At 43.2% G+C, this 20488-nt stretch overlaps 1 protein-coding gene across 1 annotated transcript; it reads left to right on the top strand.

The window, feature by feature from the left end:
• The first annotated feature begins 244 nt into the window (after nucleotides 1-244).
• Nucleotides 245-17878, top strand: LOC113014633 (low affinity immunoglobulin gamma Fc region receptor II-b-like). Its single transcript, XM_026156300.1, has 6 exons — nucleotides 245-275; nucleotides 8870-8911; nucleotides 9026-9298; nucleotides 9384-9627; nucleotides 9751-9915; nucleotides 17833-17878. Exons 1-6 carry the CDS (start codon nucleotides 245-247, stop codon nucleotides 17837-17839), a joined length of 762 nt encoding a protein of 253 aa, XP_026012085.1. The 3' UTR covers nucleotides 17840-17878.
• Nucleotides 17879-20488: the final 2610 nt, after the last annotated feature.

The raw sequence follows: 20488 nt of genomic DNA, 5'->3' as shown, positions 1-20488 counted from the left end.
TCTTACATGTGCATTATATATACATGTGTAAACATGATTATTTCAGGCAAGAGACATGACTACAGGATGCAGGTCATTAAAGCATGCCCTGCCCTCAGCAATCACAGCAGCATATCATCACAGCAGTGTGGCGACTTGGTGTTCAGCCAGTGAAACACTGCATGTGATAAAGGGGAAGTGATGAAGCTTAAGGCATTTCTCTGCTGCTCAGACTGGAGACGTGATCAGTCGTGATCCAGACAACATGAAGACTGCGGCTATCTCGCTGCTTATCGGTGAGTCCAACTCACATCTCCTTTACTCAACCATCATTCATTCTTTCATTCAGCAGAAATCCAACACTTTTTAAAGAAAATACACATTTCCATTAGACGTATAGGGAAGCTGTCTCTGACTCTCACAGCTGGAAGGGAAGTTATGGCACAGTGATTAGTACTATTGCCTAACAGCCAGAAGATCCCGAGTTCAATTCCACCATCAGTTTTCATATTATCTTCAGGTACTTCCTCCCACAGTCCAAAGATGTGGAGTTGGATTAACTGGAGAGTTTAAAGTGTGAGTGAATGTTTGTCTGCCTCTGTTAGCCCTGCAAAAGATTGGTGACCTGAGCAGGGCGTAGCCTGCCTCTCGCTCTATGTTAACAACACTGGCAAGAGGATAGACGGATGGTTTTCATATATTACAAATGAACTGCCTAAACATTCCAATGAATGTTTGCTATTGCAATGTCAATCAAGTCAAGTGTGAAAAAATTCAAGTGAATTTACTAACATTTTGGTGTTGCATTTTAACATCTGCAGCAAAGAGGTACAGGGATATGTAAAATGCAGTTGACTAGAGATTCAATTCATCTCTTGAAGAACTGTAATTCTCATTGTAAGTATTACTCTAGCTGTAACAAAAAAAAGGAGTTATTTGGGTTATTTCTTCATGTAGGTAAATCAAATATGAACAGTTACCTGTGTTTTATGTATGAGAGAAGCCCCTAAAGACACCAATAATGCAAGGTGATACAAAGGGTTCATGCAAGGAATAAATGCAATACAATGAATAAATATTTTAGTAATCTTTACTCTTGCTGCAGCATTTTGGATTAACTAAAGGCTTTTCAGGGAGTTTTTAGGACATTCTGATAATATTTAAATTAAATTTTATTTATATAGTGCCAAATCACAACAACAGTCGCCTCAAGGCGCTTAATCTTTTTTCTTCTTCTTTTTTCTTTTTTGGGGATTTTAAACTAGCGATTAAGACCTTAAACTTATTAGAAAAGTATCTTTTGTTATCATAAATTGAGAAGAAGGGTTACTTTTCCATAGATAATTACAGCTGCCAAGGAGCTTTTATCTTTGATTGCTTGCCATAATTTCTTTGAGGAACACAACAATTTGTAAAGTTTTGCATGTACGGCTGTAGAGTGGGGTCATGGTAACCATCCATTAAGCTCTTCAAAGTCAGTTTAATGATTTATTAGTCAAAAATTGTCAGAAAGGCTAATAACTTAGATGCCATGATTGCTACGAGTGAGGCGTGTGTTGTCAATATGTAGAAAGTACAATTCAGTACTGATTCAGTATTAATAATGAATTACAGTCGTCCAGCCTACAAGTAATGAATGCATGAACTAGTTTTTCAGGGTCACTCTGAGACAGGATATTTCTAACTTTAGAGATGTTGCACAAATGGAAGAAAGCAGTCTTACATATTTGTTTAATATGTGAGTTGAAGGACATGTCCTGGTCAAAAATGACTCCAAGGTTCCTCACAGTGTTACTGGAGGATCCAGAGTAAGAATCTGCTTAGATACCATATTTCTAAGATTTTCAGGGCCAAGTACAATAACCTCAGTTTGATCTGAATTAAGAAGCAGAAAGTTAGCGGCCATCTAGGGCTTTCTTATAAAGCAACAAACTATTTCTCCAGGCTAAATGATGATTTTCTAAATTTGTGACACGCCATTTCCTCTCCAGCTTACGGGTTATCTGCTTTAGGCTACGTGTTTGAGAATTATACCACGGAGTCAGGTACTTCTGATTTGAGGCCTTAGTTTTCACCGGAGCTACAGTATCCAGAGTCGTACGTAGTGAGGAGGTAAAATTATTAACAAGATGATCGACCTCTGATGGGGTAGCGTTCAGATAGCTGCTCTGCTCTATGAGCATTGAAGATGATAACAGTGGGTGGATTATATTCTTAAACTTAGTTACAGCGCTTTCAGAAAGACATCTACTGTGATAAAGTCTACTCTCCACCGCTGTGTAATCAATTATTGTGAATGTAAATGTTATCAGGAAATGATCAGACAGGAGAGGGTTTTCAGGAAACACTGTTAAATGTTCAGTTTCTATGCCATATGTTAAAACAAGATCTAGAGTGTGATTAAAGTGGTGGGTGGGTTCTTTTACATTTTGAGGGAAACCAATTGAGTCTAATAACAGATTAAATGCCATGTTGAGGCTGTCATTTTTAGCATCTACATGGATGTTAAAATCACCCACAATAATTATTTTATCTGAGCTGAGAACTAAATTAGATAAAAAGTCTGAGAAATCAGAGAGAAACTCAGTGTAAGGCCCAGGTGGACGATAGATGATAACAAGTAAGACTGGTTTCTGAGTTTCACAGCTGGGGAGACGAGGCTAAGCATCAGGCTTTCAAATGAATTAAAAGTCCGTCTTGGTCTTTGGTTATTTAATAGGCTGGTGTGAGAAATTGCTGCCACACCGCCCCCTCGGCCTGTGCTTCGAGGTTTCTGGTAGTTAGAATCAGTGTTGGTCAAGTTACTTGAAAAAAGTAATCAGTAACTAATTACTGATTACTCCCCCAAAAAAGTAATCCCGTTACTTTACTGATTACTTATTTTCAAAAGTAATTATTACTTAGTTACTTAGTTACTTAGTTACTTTTTAAAAACACGATTTACAACCTGAAGAGGTGATAAAGTGATAGATCTTTCAGCCCAATTCTACTTTTTCTACATAATCCATCATACAAAATGTAATCAAATGGAAAAGTCTCTTTTTTTAACTTGTTTTATCAGTTTTAATCTTTTAACTTTATGCATCAAGCAAAACATTTAATTATATGCAACATTCTCTGACTTGAATAAATTAGTTTAACATTTAAACCTATTTTCTGCACATTCCAGCACATAAAATAAAATATTTTTTGTGTTTTCACTCACTCTTTCAAACAGATGCAAGTAAAACACAGCAGAAAATAAATAAAGTCAAAGACTCAGCGGTCCTGTTGCTCTATTTTCACCTGTAAAGCAGGAGCAGGGTAGGCGGAGGGTTACCCTGGTGCAGGTGTGCTGCGGTCAGTTGAAGAATCCGCGCGAGTGTCTCTGTGAGTTTCCCATCACGTCGTAGCTACTCGGTGCTTGCTCGGAAGTTTAGGGGTTTTTTTGCTGTAAAAAGAAGTTTTCTTCCCACGCACGATGGATGCTAATGTTTTTGTCACTTTTTATGGAATCAAACTCAAAGTAAGGTCAGTACTTCCACACTTTAAACGCTGCACGCTCCTACTCTCTCCCGCACTCGATATATTATCCATTGTTGATCTGCACACAGCTGCTGTCACCAACGTCGCACTTGCTTACGTCACTGTCATGAGACATTCTCGCAAAAAAAATCACGGTTTTAGTAACGCAGTAACGCAGCGTTCCTACGGGAAAGTAACGGTAATCTAATTACCGATTTTGCAATAGTAATCCCTTACTTTACTCGTTACTTGAAAAAAGTAATCAGATTACAGTAACGCGTTACAAGTAACGCGTTACTGCCCATCTCTGGTTAGAATGACTCGGGGGTGTTGATTCATTTAAACTAACATAATCATCCTGCTGCAACCAGGTTTCTGTAAGGCAGAGTAAATCAATTTGTTGATCAATTATTAAGTCATGTACTAACAGAGACTTGGAGGAGAGAGACCTAATATTTAATAATCCAAATTTCACTGTTTTATTCTTTGGTTCAGATGTGGATACTGTATTGTTCTTTCTGTGGCTACAATGTAGCTTGCCATCACCTGTGTGTGAATGGGTGGATGACTGGATTTATAAAGCGCTTTGGGGTCCTTAAGGACTAGTAAAGCGCTATATACACTCAACAAAAATATAAACGCAACACCTTTGTTACTGCTCCCATTCCCCATGGGATGGACGTAGAGACCTAAAATTCATTCCAGATACACAATATAACCATCCCTCCCAAACAGTGGTCACAAATCAGTCCAAATGTGTGGTAGTGGGCACATCTGCTATATTGAGATAATCCATCCCACCTCACAGGTGTGCCACATCAGGATGCTGATCTGACATCATGAGTAGTGCACAGGTGTACCTCAGACTGCCCACAACAAAAGGCCACCCTGGAATGTGCAGTTTTTTTTGCGCTATTGGGGGTCTGGGGACCCAGAACCGGTCAGTATCTGGTGTGACCACCATTTGCCTCATGCAGTGCAACACATCGTCGCATGGAGTCTATCAGATTGTCAATTGTGGCCTGTGGAATGTTGGTCCACTCCACTTCAATGGCTGTGCGAGGTTGTTGGATATTCGTGGGAACTGGTACACGCTGTCGTATACGCCGGTCAAGCACATCCCGAACATGCTCAATGGGTGACATGTCCGGTGAGTATGCTGGCCATGCAAGAACTGGGACATTCTCAGCTGCCATCTGCCCTGAACAATGTGAACCATGATTCATCTGTGAAGCGCACACCTCTCCAACGTGCCAGACGCCATCGAATGTTAGCATTTGCCCACACAAGTCTGTTACGGCGACGAGCTGGAGTCAGGTCAAGACCCCGATGAGGACGACGGGCATGCAGTTGAGCGTCCCTGAGACGGTTTCTGACAGTTTGTGCAGAAATTGTTTGGTTGTTCAAACCAATTGTTCCAGCAGCTGTCTGGGTGGCTGGTCTCAGACGATCTTGGAGGTGAACCTGCTGGATGTGGAGGTCCTGGGCTGGTGTGGTTACACGAGGTCTGCGGTTGTGAGGCCGGTTGGATGTGCTGCCATATTCTCTGAAACGCCTGTGGAGACGGCTTATGGTTGAGAAATGAGCATTCAATGCACGGGCGACAGATCTGGTTGACATTCCTGCTGTCAGCATGCCAATTGCACGCTCCCTCATTGCTTGTGGCATCTGTGGCATTTTGCTGTGAGACAAAACTGCACATTCCAGGGTGGCCTTTTGTTGTGGGCAGTCTGAGGTACACCTGTGCACTACTCATGATGTCAGATCAGCATCCTGATGTGGCACACCTGTGAGGTGGGATGGATTATCTCAATATAGCAGATGTGCCCACTACCACACATTTGGACTGATTTGTGACCACTGTTTGGGAGGGATGGTTATATTGTGTATCTGGAATGAATTTTAGGTCTCTACGTCCATCCCATGGGGAATGGGAGCAGTAACAAAGGTGTTGCGTTTATATTTTTGTTGAGTGTAAATACAGGCCATTTCTTTGTGATTTTTTTCGTTTAAGTTGTTTGTTGCTGGTTTTTAGTTTGGTTTTTTTTTTCTCTTTTTGGGAGCTGAGACAATTTCTAAGGGGATGGGTTTTTGTTGGGGAGGGGTGGCGACTCTGCTTCCTGGTCACAACTCTGGATAGGGGGGTTTATTATATTTGGCCAGATTCTAGAAATGAGAGCTGCTCCATCCAAAGTGGGATGGATGCTGTCTCTCAGAACCTTCAGATAGGATGTCCATATAATAAAACACTTCAGCCTCCCCCACCAACAGGCTGGCTGGAGAGGTGGTCAGAGACAAAGGAATGTGTTTGATCATGCTGCTTGAACTAAGACTTACAAATTTAAGTGACACAATGACAACATTTAACAATTTGACTCCAACACTGTTATTCCAATCATTCCTTCACATACATCCACAAGAAGTAGAATGAACCACCACTATATCGTAGTCCCCGATAGATTACACATACACAGATATTGTAAGCTTCCTGCTTTTATGACCCTTTTGTGCACAGGAGGTCACACAAATGCACCCCCAAACACACACACACACACACACACACACACACACACACACACACACACACACACACACACACACACACACACACACATTTTCTTGTCTTTTGTGACCATTAGGGGGATTTTACAATGGGAGGTGCTTGTGTGTATTGTAACTGTTTTCAATAAAAGGCAGCAAGCGGAGGCCAGAGTCGAGGTTGTCTGTGGTTGGATTGTGCCTTTCTGAGTCACCGATCGGGGCCTCCCTTGCGCAAGTAAAATCAATTGATCGGTGATTGTCTTGCTTTCTTCATGAGGAATAAGTCTCTAAACCAGCGGGGCCTGTGAAAGCGCAGACCCAACAAACAGTATTAAAGGTAATGCCGTTACCAACGTTGATATATTTTTAAGTAACTAGTAATGTAACTAATCACTATTTCCATTACTGTTACTAACAAGAAAATGCTTATCGAGAGCTGGGAGGGCGAAACAATCGCACGTAATAGGCCACGTAAAACCAGAGTCATGAAAATAATATATAGTAATGTCTTTTCTTGAATACTATCAATATGTTTACTGCCTAAGGATATTGCATGGCAAGCACTCCCTGCTCACACTCAAAAAAGGGGAAAAGAAAAGACAAACCACCCATTTTCTATTGGTGGAAAAATGTACCATGTTGACCAATCAAAAAATGATATGGCCATGAGTAAGAGTGAGAGGGGGAAGTTTTAGGAGTGATGATGGCAAAAGAAAGAGAATGATGGCATAGAAAGGAGCGAGCGAAGGAATGAGAGACAGCGATTTTTGAGATATTTAGTGTATTTGGAGTGTGTAGTTAGTGTGTTGTGCGTAGTCGTTGTTTTGTTTTGTGTGTCAGTGAGGGTACTAGTGAATGTCAAAGTTTTGCCAAAAAGCCACTAAAGGCAGACTGCAGTGTAGACCCTGTATCCAGGTGGAAAACAGGAGGAGTGATACACCTCCTGCTGTCAGGCCTGCAGATTATCAGGTTTGTGATGTTCTTCTTTATCTTATCTTGGACAGAAGTTATTTTCTGGAGTGGCACAAAAATTCGTGTGACTCTTATTTGATGCAGAGCATATGATTGTTCTGTAAATAGTTTGAAATGGTTTAAAAAAATGTCATGACTGCATTTTTAGGTAAATAGTTGCAAATAACTGTTATTTGCAAAACTTGTGCATAAGTTTTTAAAATGTACAATTTCTGTTTTTATGTCAAGTTATGAAAATGATTTGTTAAACATATTTGTGGTTGTTACAGTAAAAAATATACATTTTTACTTTTGTGTGATTTTAGGTCAACTGTGTTAATACAGTACGTCAAAATGAAAACATAACTGTAAATTCAGACATGTAAGGTTGTGCTGAAAATAATGACACCAAACAAGGCGAGATAAATAGTTTTTAAAGAGGAAATGCAGAGGTAAAATCAAAAGTAGATAATAATGGCCTATTATACCCTGGACCCCAGAGGGTAAAACATTTATTTCAAAGTAATGCAATGATTACTTTTCTTAGTAATTAATTACTTTTATAATATTGTAAGTCAGTTACTAACACAGTTATATTTTAAAGAACTAATTAGTACCTATAACTAATTACCTTTTCAAAGAAACTTGCCTAACACCGATGAGAAGGCAATGCCGTCTCATAGCTTCGTATTTTCCCATGCACTATCATCAATAGTCTCTGTTTCTTTTGTGAACCCGAGGCTTGATTTGTCACTCCAGCTGGTGTACTTCTGGTCAGCTTGACAGACTAAGTTCTCATGTTCTCCTCTCAGTGTTTCATTTCATGTCTCCCCTCTCTTTCATGTGATTCCATGTACGTTTCCCCTGTCCATCATGTCTCTGTTTTTCTCTCTTATGTGTCCCCTCGACCCCTGTGTTAAGCTTGTGTTGTCACAGTCTACATCTCAATGTTTCCTGTTTTATTTTGACAGTCTACTGCTCCATGTTCAGTGTGTTTAATTTTGCTTCCCCTGTGGCATCATATTTATTTGCATCAGCTGTTCCCCATGTATTTCCAGTTCCCTCGTCACCCCTGTGTGTGTTTATTGTGTCAGTTTTTACTTCCTTATTTGTAAGGACGTCCGTTTTCCACGTCCCAAGTTCCAGGTATTCACATTCCTTGTGTTCAGTTTTAGTTTTAGTTTTCCCAGTTTAGCTTTTTGTTTAGTGTTGTATTTAATTGCTGTTTAAAGTGGGGGTTTATTTGGTTCTATCCCCATTCAGGTCATGCTGACAGATAGATGGATGGATGGATAGATGAAGGGATGAAGGGTTTTAAAGAGGCCATCTGAACAAATTCAAGTTTCACATTCTTAAAAAGTGACCGTTTCATGATCCGGCAGAACCTCCCTGAGCCTCGTTCTGCCGGAGGTTTCTTCCTGTTAAAAGGGAGTTTTTCCTTCCCACTGTCGCCAAAGTGCTGCTCATAGGGGGTCATATGATTGTTGGGTTTTTCTCTGTATCTATGAAGCGCCTTGAGGCGACTTTTGTTGTGATTTGGCGCTATATAAATAAAATTGAATTGAATTGAATTGAATTGAATGTTAAACACAAGTTGCCCTGGAGAACTGACATACTGACTTTCTGGTTGGGTGCAGGAAATCAGACGGGAATTGTGTCTTGTCATTAGGCAGCGGCTGCAGCTAATAGTGAAACTGTAAGGCTAATGATGAAACACACAGCAAATGTTTATAATGCCGGTCTGTAAAGATAAATGACTGTGTTAATTTAAAAGCACAACACATTTTTTTTGTCTAATAAACTACATTTCTCTGTAGCTAAATACATTTTTACAGAGGCACCACTGACCCTCAGTGACCTCTGACCCTCAGTGACCTCTGTCCTCCTGTTACAGGTGTGTGTGTGCTGCTGCAGTCTGCACTGACTGTTTCTGCAGGTGAGTTGGTGGAAGTGAAAACATTCAGTGAGACTCCAACAACAACACGAATACATTTATTCTGTGTGTGTGTGTGTGTGTGTGTGTGTGTGTGTGTGTGTGTGTGTCCTCCAGTGTCTCTGTCTGTCAGCCCAAACCTTCAGCAGTTCTTCAGTGGACCTTCTTCAGTGTATCTGACTTGTGTTGATGATGGACAGATAGTTGATGGATGGACAGTGAAGAGGACCAGAGGAGGACTTACTGAGGACTGTGGAGCAGCTGCAGGCTTTGGGGAGTTTAAAAGTTACACCTGTATCCTCTCAGACATCTCCGAGCCAGACTCTGCAAGTTACTGGTGTGAAACCAGTTCTGGACAGAGGAGTGATCAGATCAACATCACTGTAACTGGTACACAAACTCACTGCTCCATCTGCTGGTACAGCATCTGGATATGACTCTACTCTCATTAACTCTGTTTGTCTCCATTGGTCAGAAAAACATCTTATCCTTGAGGTTCCTGCACTTCCTGTGAGGACAGGAAGTGATGTCACACTGCGCTGCAGACAAAGGAATGGTGGCACAGTTCAGGGTTATTTCTCCATTAAAGGAAGTTCTGTTGGTCCTAAACGAGAGCACAGCATCACTAACATCCAGCAGTCTGATGAAGGCCTCTACTGGTGCTCTACTGATGACGGTGGAAAGTCTCCTCAGAGCTTTCTGAGGGTCAGAGGTCAGATCACTGACATCACTTCCTGTTTAAAGCCATGAATTAATCTGCTGAGCTGATAATAAAGTGACTGAATCATCTTCATCATCTCTCCTGCAGATCCTCATCTTCCTCAAACACCATCTCCCTCCTCTCCTCCTGTAAACTCTCCTCTTTTTTTTACTCTTTCCATTCACCACCCAGCCTCCCCCTCCCTTCCTCCGTCTCTCCTGGTCACAGTTGTAGCAAGTCTCGTCTCTGTGGTTCTCCTGGTTCTAGTTGTGGGTGGAGTTCTGTTCTTCTGCAAGGGAAATAAAAGGTGATAAACCTGGACAGAAGTAAAAGTCACTTTAAAAAACATTTGCAGGAAGAATGAACTGTGTAGGACTTAGGCAAAACTTAAAGTCTGGTGAATGTCCTCTTATAAACATTGATTGTTCTCATTTGAAATATAACATAATGATAACACTTTAATTCAAATGACAATTTCACGATTCTGAATTTACGAAACCCTTCACATAAAAAAACATAGAACACTGTAATCTCTGCCTCCCATTCTACTTTTAAATACTCTAGGTACAACAAGTAGGCCTGCAGTGTGAGAGCGAAGTGCTCTAATAGGGTGATATGGTACTACAAGGTCATTAAGATAAGATGGGGCCTGATTATTTAAGACCTTGTATGTGAGGAGTAAGATTTTTAATTCAATTCTGGATCTAACAGGGAACCAATGAAGGGAAGCCAATACAGGAGAAATCTGCTCTCTCTTTCTAGTCCCTGCCAGTACTCTTGCTGCAGCATTTTGGATTAACTGAAGGGGCAGCACAGTTGCATGGTGGTTAGCACTGTTGCATCACCGCAAGAAGGTCCTAAGTTTTATTTTACCATCAGGTTTGCGTCTTTCTGTTTGGAGATTGCGTGTTCTCTCCATTTTTGCATGGGTTCTCTCCGGGAACGCCAGTTTCCTCCCACAGTCCAAAGATATTGAGTTGGTGGGGTTATGTTAAGTGGAAACTCTAAATTACCCATATAAATGTTTGGTAATGGGTTAGGGTTGTTGCTTCAAAGACGTTTCACCTCTCATCCGAGAAGCTTCTTCAGTTCTAAGGGTCAAATGGTGGAGAGTCCCAGATTTAAACCCAGTGGGAGTTTCCCCCCAAAAGAGAGACAAAGGACCCCCTGATGATCCTCTAGCTAATCACATGAGCCAAGGTATGAAAGCGGGTGTGGGTCACAATCAGCCGAGGTTTCGGGAGAGCTCATTATGAAACTTGGCCCCACCCTATCATGTGTTTTCTTGAGATCAGGAGGCCCAGGATGTGAGTGGGCGTTCAGGCGTCTGGGGAGGGAACTCAAAACTGGATTATAGATGGCAGACAGTTGGTGTCATAAACCACCGCCTCTGTTTAAAGATGGTCGTTCACAGTGGACATAGATGGCTTCTTTCACTGCTCTTTCAAACCATCTGTCCTCTCTGTCCGAAATGTGAACATTGGCATCCTCGAAAGACTGACCTTTGACCTTTAGATGCAGATGGACTGCTGAGTCTTATCCCGTGGAGGTGGCTCTTCCATGTTGTGCCGTGTGTTTATGAAGTGGCTATTTGGTCTCTCCAATGTAGAGGTCTGAGCATTCCTCGCTACACTGTCAGTTGCGCCGTAAGATGGCTGCACCGACGAGAGCTCCCAGTCATCTCAGCAAAAATTTTATTATTTATTTTGTACTGCTTTCTATTTCTGTGCGCACAGTGCGATCATACACTCTGTATGACTGACAAATGCTTTTGGAGCTACGTTCGTTAGCCAGTTTGGACTTTACAGTGAGTTTCGACTTCGTGGACGCTCTGCTGCCTGGGATCCTTTGTTTACTCGTGCGATGTTGAGGGACAACAAAGAGGGGGAAACGCGCCGGAGTTTTGTGCTGAACGCGACAGAGAAACAGCAAGCCACCTCTGCCCAGCATCCTGCTTGCGATTCTCCAGTCTCTTGACAACAAACTTGACGAGCTGCGTGCACGGATTAAACACCAACAAAACATCAGGAACTGCTGCGTTCTGGCCTTCACAGAGACATGGCTGGAGCCCAGCGTCCCCGACTGTGCCATCATGCTGGATGGATTCACTGTTTACCGGGGAGACCGAACGAAGGACTCAGGCAAGAAAAGGGGAGGAGGGGCGTGCTTTATGGTTAACTCTTTGTGGGCTAGAGATGTGTGTATCTTAAAAAGTTACTGCTCTCAGAGCCTCGAGCTACTGACCATTAAAGTCAGGCCTTTTTACCTCCTGAGGGAGTTCAGCTCAGTTCTCCTCTCAGCTGTTTACATTCCCCCACATGCTGATAAAGCTACGGCTATGGACGAACTGTATAACATCATTATTGGACTTGAGAACAAAAATCCAGAAGCTGCCTTTATTGTGCTGGAAGACTTCAACAGAGCCAACATGAAGAAGGTTCTCCCCAAATACTATCAGCACATCTCCTTCCCCACAAGAGGTGATCAAACACTGGACCACTGTTACACTCCATTCAAAGAGTGCTACAAACCCCTCCCCCGCCCAGCTTTTGGTAAGGCAGACCATTGTTCCATACTGCTGCTGTCTGCATACAGACAAAGACTGAAGCAGGAAAAACCAGCTTCCAGGGTCATCTACAAATGGGACAGTGAGGCTGAGGAGGTCCTACAGGACTGCTTTGACACAACTGACTGGCAGATATTTGTGGATGCAGCTGATGGCAACATCAATGAACTCACAGACTCTGTCACTGGATATATTGGAAAGTGCATGGATGATACCGTCACAAAAACCACTGTCCGCATATATCCAAATCAGAAACCCTGGGTAAAGACGTTTGCGCCAAGCTAAAAGTGCAGACCTCTGCCTTTAACTCCAGGGATGTTGATGCATATAAAGCAGCCAGGTAAGACCTCCGAAAGTCCATAAAAAAGGCCAGAAAGGACTACAGGGACAAAATGGAGTCCAGCTACCACAGCTTTAACACCAGGCGACTGTGGAATGGACTGCGCTGCATCACTGACTACAAGAAGGACAACACAGGCAGTGTTCAGCCCACTGCATCTCTTGCAGATGAGCTTAACAACTTCTGTGCTCGTTTTGACGCAGACAACAGAGAGCAGATCCTCTACCCTCAGGAGGACAGTGAGGCTGCAACTCTAACTCTGAAAACAGAAGCTGTGAGATGGACCTTTAAAAAGGTAAATCCTCACAAAGCTCCAGGACCAGACGGCATCCCAGGCTGGCTTCTCAGAGTGTGTGCCGACCAGCTGGCAGGGGTGTTCACCAACATCTTCAACCTCTCCCTGAGGCAGTCAGTGGTCCCCATGTCCCTCAAAGCATCCCCCATCATTCCTGTTCCCAAAAAATCAGTGGTCTCCTGTCTGTTGCACTGACATCCGTCATCATGAAGTGCCTGGAGCGGCTGGTCAAAGGTCACATCTGCTCCTCCCTCCCTGACACACTGGACCATCTTCAGTTTGCCTATCGGACAAACAGAGCCACAGAGGATGCCATCGCCCTGGCAACGCACACCACCCTCACTCACCTGGAAAAAGGGAATACATATGCAAGGATGCTCTTCATCGACTACAGCTCGGCATTTAACACCATCATCCCCTCAAAACTTGCCACGAAGCTCGTCGACCTTGGGCTGGGAACACCGATCTGCAGATGGATTCTAAACTTCCTCACAAACAGGCCCCAGGTGGTGAGAGTTGGTAAGCACACCTCCCCACCATTCATCCTAAACACAGGTACGCCACAGGGTTGTGTGCTTAGCCCCCTCCTATATTCCCTGCTCACACACGACTGTGTTGCTAAACACGAGTCCAACATCATCATCAAGTTTGCGGATGACACAACCATCATAGGCCTCATCACAGACAACGATGAGACGGCCTATAGAGAGGAGGTGATGGCACTTTACGAGTGGTGTCTGGAAAATAACCTGACTCTCAACATCAGCAAAACTAGAGAGATGATAGTGGACTACCGGGAACGACCAGTCAGGGAACACCAGCCCATCCACATCAAAGGTGTCAAGGTCGAAAGGGTCAGCAGCTTCAAATTCCTTGGAGTCAACATCACCGAGGACTGGACCCTTCACACAGACACTGCTATCAGAAAAGCTCGCCAGCGGCTTTACTTCCTGAGGAGGCTGAGGAAGTTTGGCATGAACGCCAACATCACCTCAAATTTCTACAGGCGTGCAATCGAGAGCTTGCTGACGAGCTGCATTACAGTTTGGTACGGAAGCTGCTCTGCCAGCAGCCGTAAATCACTACAGAGGGTGGTGAAGGCAGCAGAGCACATCACTGTCACGAGGCTTCCTGCCATTCAGGACATTTATCTTGATAAGGCACTGTCAGGGTTCGAATTTGAGGAAGAGACAAACGACTGCATGGTCTCAGTAGATGTCAGAATAGTGATTTTTATTATACATATGTACATATGGGGAAGATGAGCATCACAAGCCTTTTAGAGCCGATCTCCCCCGAGCAAGCATCTCACAAAGCTTTTATTACAATGATGACGTCAAGTCACATGATAAGTATCAGTCAGTTCTCAGAACTCAGGAAGTTCCCCTCACTCCACAAGTTCTCCTTATAAGGCCTCCAGATGTTTCCACTCAGCCCAGCACTCAGAGAAAACCAGTGTGTGTTGTGTGTATATCTATTCGTGTCTATTGTGAAAGTATATCTATCAGAAAACTGTCCTCAGACAACCCTCCTATTCTTACTAAGGGTGTGTGTACACATTCATGTGTTGTATAAGAGCGTGCATGTACTTTCAAGGCCTGTGTACGTGCAGAACTGAACATAGAACCAAGGCAGGGTCCAGCAGGCCCCACAGGCTTCTGAGTGATTACAGAACTGTGAAACAGCTTTAAGCAAATAACATGAATAGTACAGAACAACAATAGACTGATTAAAGTACTGATAATCTGTGTAGATTAATGTTAACATAGATATGGTTCAAAGATTATTCTGTCAACTGGTTCAACAATGGTAAATGATTAATGATTGATACTTCTGATTATAACTGTGATCATAAGAATACAAAATAAAATATCTCCTGGTCACAGCACACAGCATCATCAAGGACCACAGCCACCCAGCACATCAGCTGTTCTCCTTGTTACCATCTGGCAGACGTTACAGGAGTCTGTCTGCTCGGACTACAAGACTTAAAAACAGTTTCTACCATCAAGCCATACTACACCTCAACCACAACACTTAAACACACACACACACACTCCACAGGACACACTCAGAAGCTACCCTGCAGCTGGTCATTCCACTTCATTGATATTTATATTTTAAAAAAGTGCAATACTGTAACAACTGCCACAAAAAAACAAAAACATTTTGTACTGCTGCTCATTCCTGTGCATTATCCCATGTGCCCCCCGCCCTCACATTCCTATTTAAGATTTTCTTTATTTAATCACTAATGTGTACATATATTTATACATACATATTTAGTCAGTTAACTGGAAATCTCTTTTTTTCTTTTACTACATCTTATTAATATTTTGCTCTTTAGTATTTTTCTATTTATTTTTTATTATCCATCCATCCATTCGCTTCCGCTTATCCTTTTCAGGGTCGCGGGGGGCGCTGGAGCCTATCCCAGCTGTCATAGGGCGAGAGGCGGGGTACACCCTGGACAGGTCGCCAGTCTGTCGCAGGGCCAACACACAGGGACGGACAACCATTCGCACTCACATTCACTCGTACATTCACACCTAGTGGATTATCCAATTAACCTTTCCCCACAAGCTGCATGTCTTTGGACGGTGGGAGGAAGCCGGAGTACCCGGAGGGAACCCACGCGAACACAGCGCCAAATCACAACAACAGTCGCCTCAAGGTGCATTATATCAATGGGCACATGGGTCAATACATGAGAGTAGCACAAAAAGGGATTGGCAAGAATACCAGAGGTGCAAAACACCAGTTAATGGTAGACAGAGCAGTCAGCAGAGATTGCAAGACTAGGCTGACCAACCTGTGCACTGCCTGGATTGATGACAAGAAGGCCTATGACTCAATGTCCCACACCTGGATCTTTGGATGCCTAGAACTGTATAAGATCAACAAGACCCTAAGAGGCTTCATCTGGAAGCCTGTTCTCAATGGGGATGTGGCGTAAAACACTAGAGGCCAACTTCAAGCCCATAGCACAGTGACCATCAAGTGCGGGATCTACCAAGGAGATGCTCTTTCCCCACTGCTGTTCTGCATAGGCCTGAACCTCCTCAGTGAGATCATTTACAAGACGGGCAAATGGGAATCATGATGAGGCCGCTAGGAAAGCTGCAACTACGAAGTACCTGCAGAGGGTCAGGCAAGTCCTGAGAGATCAGCTGAATGGTAAGAACAAGATGCGGGCTATCAACACCTACGCCCTCCCCGTGATCAGGTACCCTGCTAGGATAATAAGCTGGCCAAAGGAGGAGATCGAAGTCACTGACATCGAGACAAGAAAGCTCCTGACCATGCATAGAGGGGTTCACCCCAAGTCCAGCATCTGTAGGCTGTATGCTAAGTGGAAGGAAGGAGGCCAGGGACTGGTGAGTGTCAGCATCATAGTCCAGGATGAGACAACAAACATCCACGAGTACATCAGGAAGATGACCCCAACTGGCCGCGTGCTCAGTGAATACCTTAGGCAGCAGAAACCCAAGAAAGAGGAGAATGAGGAACCATCATGGAAGGACAGGCCCCTGCACGGTATGTACCACCGGCAGATAGAGGAGGTTGCTGATATCCAGGAATCCTACCAGTGGCTGGACAAAGCTGGACTGAAAGACAGCACAGAGGCACTGATCATGGCAGCACAAGAACAAGCTCTGAGTACAAGATCCATAGAGGCTGGGGTCTATCACACCAGGCAAGACCCCAGGTGCAGACAATCCAGCACATAACAGCAGGGTGCAAGATGCTAGCAGGCAAAGCATACATGGAATGCCATAACCAAGTGGCCAGCACAGTATACAGAAACATCTGTGCCGAGTATGGCCTGGAATCCCGAGGTCAAAATGGGAGACGCCCCCAAGGGTGGTGGAAAATGACCGAGGTAAGATCCTGTGGGACTTCCAGATACAGATGGACAAAATGGTGGTGGCTAACCAGCCGGACATAGTGGATGTAGACAAGCAGAAGATTGCTGTAGTGATAGATGTATCAGTTCCGAATGACAGCAACATCAGGGAGAATGAACATGAGAAGTGGACACATTTAAATATTAAATGTTACTCATTCTAGTCAGTTCTGACTATCTGACAGTTTATAAAAGTAGTCACAGATATCTGATTTGTTTTCCATGAGATCAAAGTTATATCAGTTTTACTGAAAGGTTCTAAAAGGAGCCACTGGAACCCAAGTAAATCATGAAATTCAACTCAGTTTATAGTTTAGTTTTCAGGGTAATACTGGCTGAATGCAGGAAGTGTCATGGTCGGCTGTGTGGCAGGCAGGCAGGAGTGGTGGACCCAAAATGCAGGATTCTCAGGACACGAGGTTTAGACAGAAAATGCAGCTTTATTGCTGGAGCAGAACATCAAGATAAAATAAAACTCACAAAAGCAAACAAAACTCTAAACAGAGATGCAGGAGGACTGGAAATCCTAAACACGCAGCAAGTGAGGGTGAACAGACGTTAACGATGCGACACCGAGTAGGGGAAGACACAGACACTAAATACAAGAGGTGAACGGAGCAAAGAGGAAACAGCTGGGAGACACGGCTGACGTTGATTACACTGACGAGACAGGGAGAGCACAAAGCTGAACGCACTGACAAAGGACACAGACCTACAAAATAAGACAGGAAGCACACGCCAGACAGAGACAGACTCGTAAACAGGCATAATGACGTCATGGACAAACAGAGGGACATACGGGCAGAGAAGACCAAGCACAGGCAACCTAAACCAAACATAAGGGCAAGATAACAAAATCTAAACCAGACACAATCATCATCGTCATCAACATCATCATCAGATAACTAAAGAATCAGAATATAATTGTAATCAAAACAGTATCACCAGAGAATAACCAATCCATAATGCAAAAATAAACCAAAACATAAGAAACTCAAAATGCTGGGTCGACCCGACCCAGGACCGTGACAGGAAGAGCAAAACCACCTGAAAACATTTTAACAGGTAGTTGAGTCTGGTTAGCATGTGTCTGTGTTTTTCTTCCTCTCTGCTCAGGAGGTAACAACTCTACTCCCCCTGAAGATGTGACTTATGCTGATGTCAGACTCAGAAAGATGTCCAGCACAAAAGGTAGGCTGTAACAGTAGGTAATAAGTATTTGGTGGATCAGGCAGCAGTCAGAGTTGGATGTACTAGCACTCTTTTCCTCAGCTTCAAAAACTGGCTTGTAGTTCAAATCAAGTCACCTGTTTGGTGGGGAATTTAATTTATTGAAGCCCCCCAAATATGACTATCCAGAGTTGAGACTAGGAAGCAGAGTTGCCGTCTTACACGCCTCTCTGCAGCTTCTCTCCTCCTATTACCCCCTCCCCCCAAACCCAACCTCTTAGAGATTGTCTCAGCTCCCAAACAGACAAAAAACAAACTAAAAACCACCAACCAACAACTTAAACATAAAAAAATCACAAAGAAAGAACAATACAGTATCCACATGAACCAAAGAGTAAAACAGTGAAATGTGGATTATTAAATATTAGGTCTTTCTCTTCCAGGTCTCTGTTAGTACATGACTTCATAATTGATCAAAAATGTGTTTTCTTTGCCGTAAAGAAACCTGGTTGCAGCAGGATGATTATGTTAGTTTAAATGAATCAACACCCCCGAGTCATTCTAACTACCAGAAACCTCGAAGCCCAGGCGGAGGGGGCGGTGTGGCAGCAATTTTTCACACCAGCCTATCAAAAAACCAAAGACACAAACAGACTTTTAATTCATTTAAAAGCATGATGCTTAGCCTTGTCCACTCAGCTGAAAAACCTCAAAAATCAGTCTTATTTGTTATCATCTATCGTCCACCTGGGCCTTACACAGAGTACAATATGAGTACCATATTTTCCGGACTTTAAGGCGTACTTAAAATCCTTAAATTTTTTCAAAAATCGTCGCTGCACCTTAATCCGGTGCGTCTTATGTATGAATTCTGTTTGTGCTTACTGACCTCAAACTGATTTTATTTGGTACACGACGCTTAAAAATCTGTCAAAAAATGTTTTAGTACAACTTTGTGTAAGCTACGAATCCGCAATCTTGATGGATTGTCAGAGCATTACAGCTACCATAGTCAGGAGCCTCCCAGAGTAATACGTGCTGTGGCAACATATTACTGAATTGTGCATATTATGTTAGTATAGGGACCCCGAAATGGCATCTGTTAAGAAACATGCTTACAAAGTGGATTTCAAACTCTATCAGTCAGGCAGTAGAACATGGGAATAGAGCAGCTGCGAGAGAATTCAACAATAATGAATTAATGGTATGGAGGTGGAGGAAGCAAGAAGAATGAATTGAGTAAAGTTTGACTTATCTGTTTTGTTTTGTTTTGCTTCATGTGCCTTATAATCTGGTGCTCCTTATGGTCTGAAAAATACGGTAGTCTTCATAATCCTTAAGGGATGGCTTCCAGACATTCCTAAAAACAATATCCAGAGAAAGGGTGGAAAGTGCTTCTCTAACTTTTTTTTTTATTAGTGATCATAAATGTATTTTATTTGATCTCTCCTTTAATTGAGACACACTGTCCTCTGTTCATGTGGATGTTCTGTCAATGTAATTACTGACTGCAGTGGAACAAACTGTGGAATTGTTTGATAATAATTTTTTTCAAACAGATGATATAGAATGGCATTTGGCCTCCTTTAATTCACAATGTCAAAAAATTCTAGATAAAGTGGATCCTCTTAAAATCAGGAAAGGCAGCACTACTAAATCCCTGCCCTGGTTCACAGAAGTTAATTGCAGGTTCAGGCGAATTTGCCGTAAAACTGAGCACCTGTTGAAAGCCACAAAACTTGAGGTTCATAAGCTCCACTTCAAAGAACTATTATCTACTTTGATCAACATGGTGAAAGATGCAAGAGCCACTTATTTCTTTAAACTACTCGCAGTAGGAAGAAGAAATCCTCAGGTTCTCTTTGACACAGTAAATAACATAGTCTCCCTCCAACTCCATGTACACCTGTCTTTTCAGATAAGGGCTGCAATGACTTTCTAGGATTTTTCAAGATAAAATCTGTGACCTAAGAGGAAACTTAGCTCCCTCAGATAGTCCCTTCAACCATGTTCTCTAGCATATCGAGACTATCGCTCCACACCGTTACATATTCCATATGTACGGGGTACGACCCCCCTTGGTCGTGGCGTGTGGATATTTCTTTAAGACACTCCGGCAGGCCCGGCTTTGCCCCACAGCTCACATATAAAACAGCTGTGCAGACGTGACACTGGTGATCATTTGATCTCCACTTGTGTTGTGTGTGAGTGCCTTGCTATGTGTGTTGACACAAAGGGGATACGGCTACAGCGTTCCAAGTGTTCGCTGTTGGCCTGCTTAACACTGTGGGGGATAAACAGTGGGGAATTATGCTACGGTTCGTGCCAGCTAATCGTTAGCTGGCCTGCGAGTAGCATTCCAGCTGGTTAGCCTGCCTGGCGTGTCACCCGCAGCTCGTAGGTTAACGCGGCCAACAGTGCTCCACTCGTAGCCCGACCACATTGGGGAAATGTGTCAGAGTTCCAAGCATATGTTTTTACCTGTCAGCACTGTGACGCAGGAGCTAATAAACAGTGAAAAGGGAATTCGGGTTGCGGCTAGTGCTGGCTACCTGTTAGCACTTCCTGGTTAGCGTGTGGCTCCGCCCCCTTGCTTGGTAGC

This window comes from Astatotilapia calliptera, chromosome 22 (assembly GCF_900246225.1).
Source record: "Astatotilapia calliptera chromosome 22, fAstCal1.2, whole genome shotgun sequence".
Lineage (NCBI taxonomy): Eukaryota > Metazoa > Chordata > Actinopteri > Cichliformes > Cichlidae > Astatotilapia > Astatotilapia calliptera.
The sequence above is the reverse complement of the archived record's forward strand: the minus strand, read 5'-3'. Positions and strand labels throughout refer to the sequence as shown.

Coding starts and splice junctions, on each gene's coding strand:
- LOC113014633 (XM_026156300.1), top strand. CDS start 245: ATGAAGACTGCGGCTATCTCGCTGCTTATCG. Junction 8,912..9,025: donor TGCACTGACTGTTTCTGCAG/GTGAGTTGGTGG, acceptor TGTGTCCTCCAG/TGTCTCTGTCTGTCAGCCCA. Junction 9,628..9,750: donor CTGAGGGTCAGAGGTCAGAT/CACTGACATCAC, acceptor ATCTCCCTCCTC/TCCTCCTGTAAACTCTCCTC.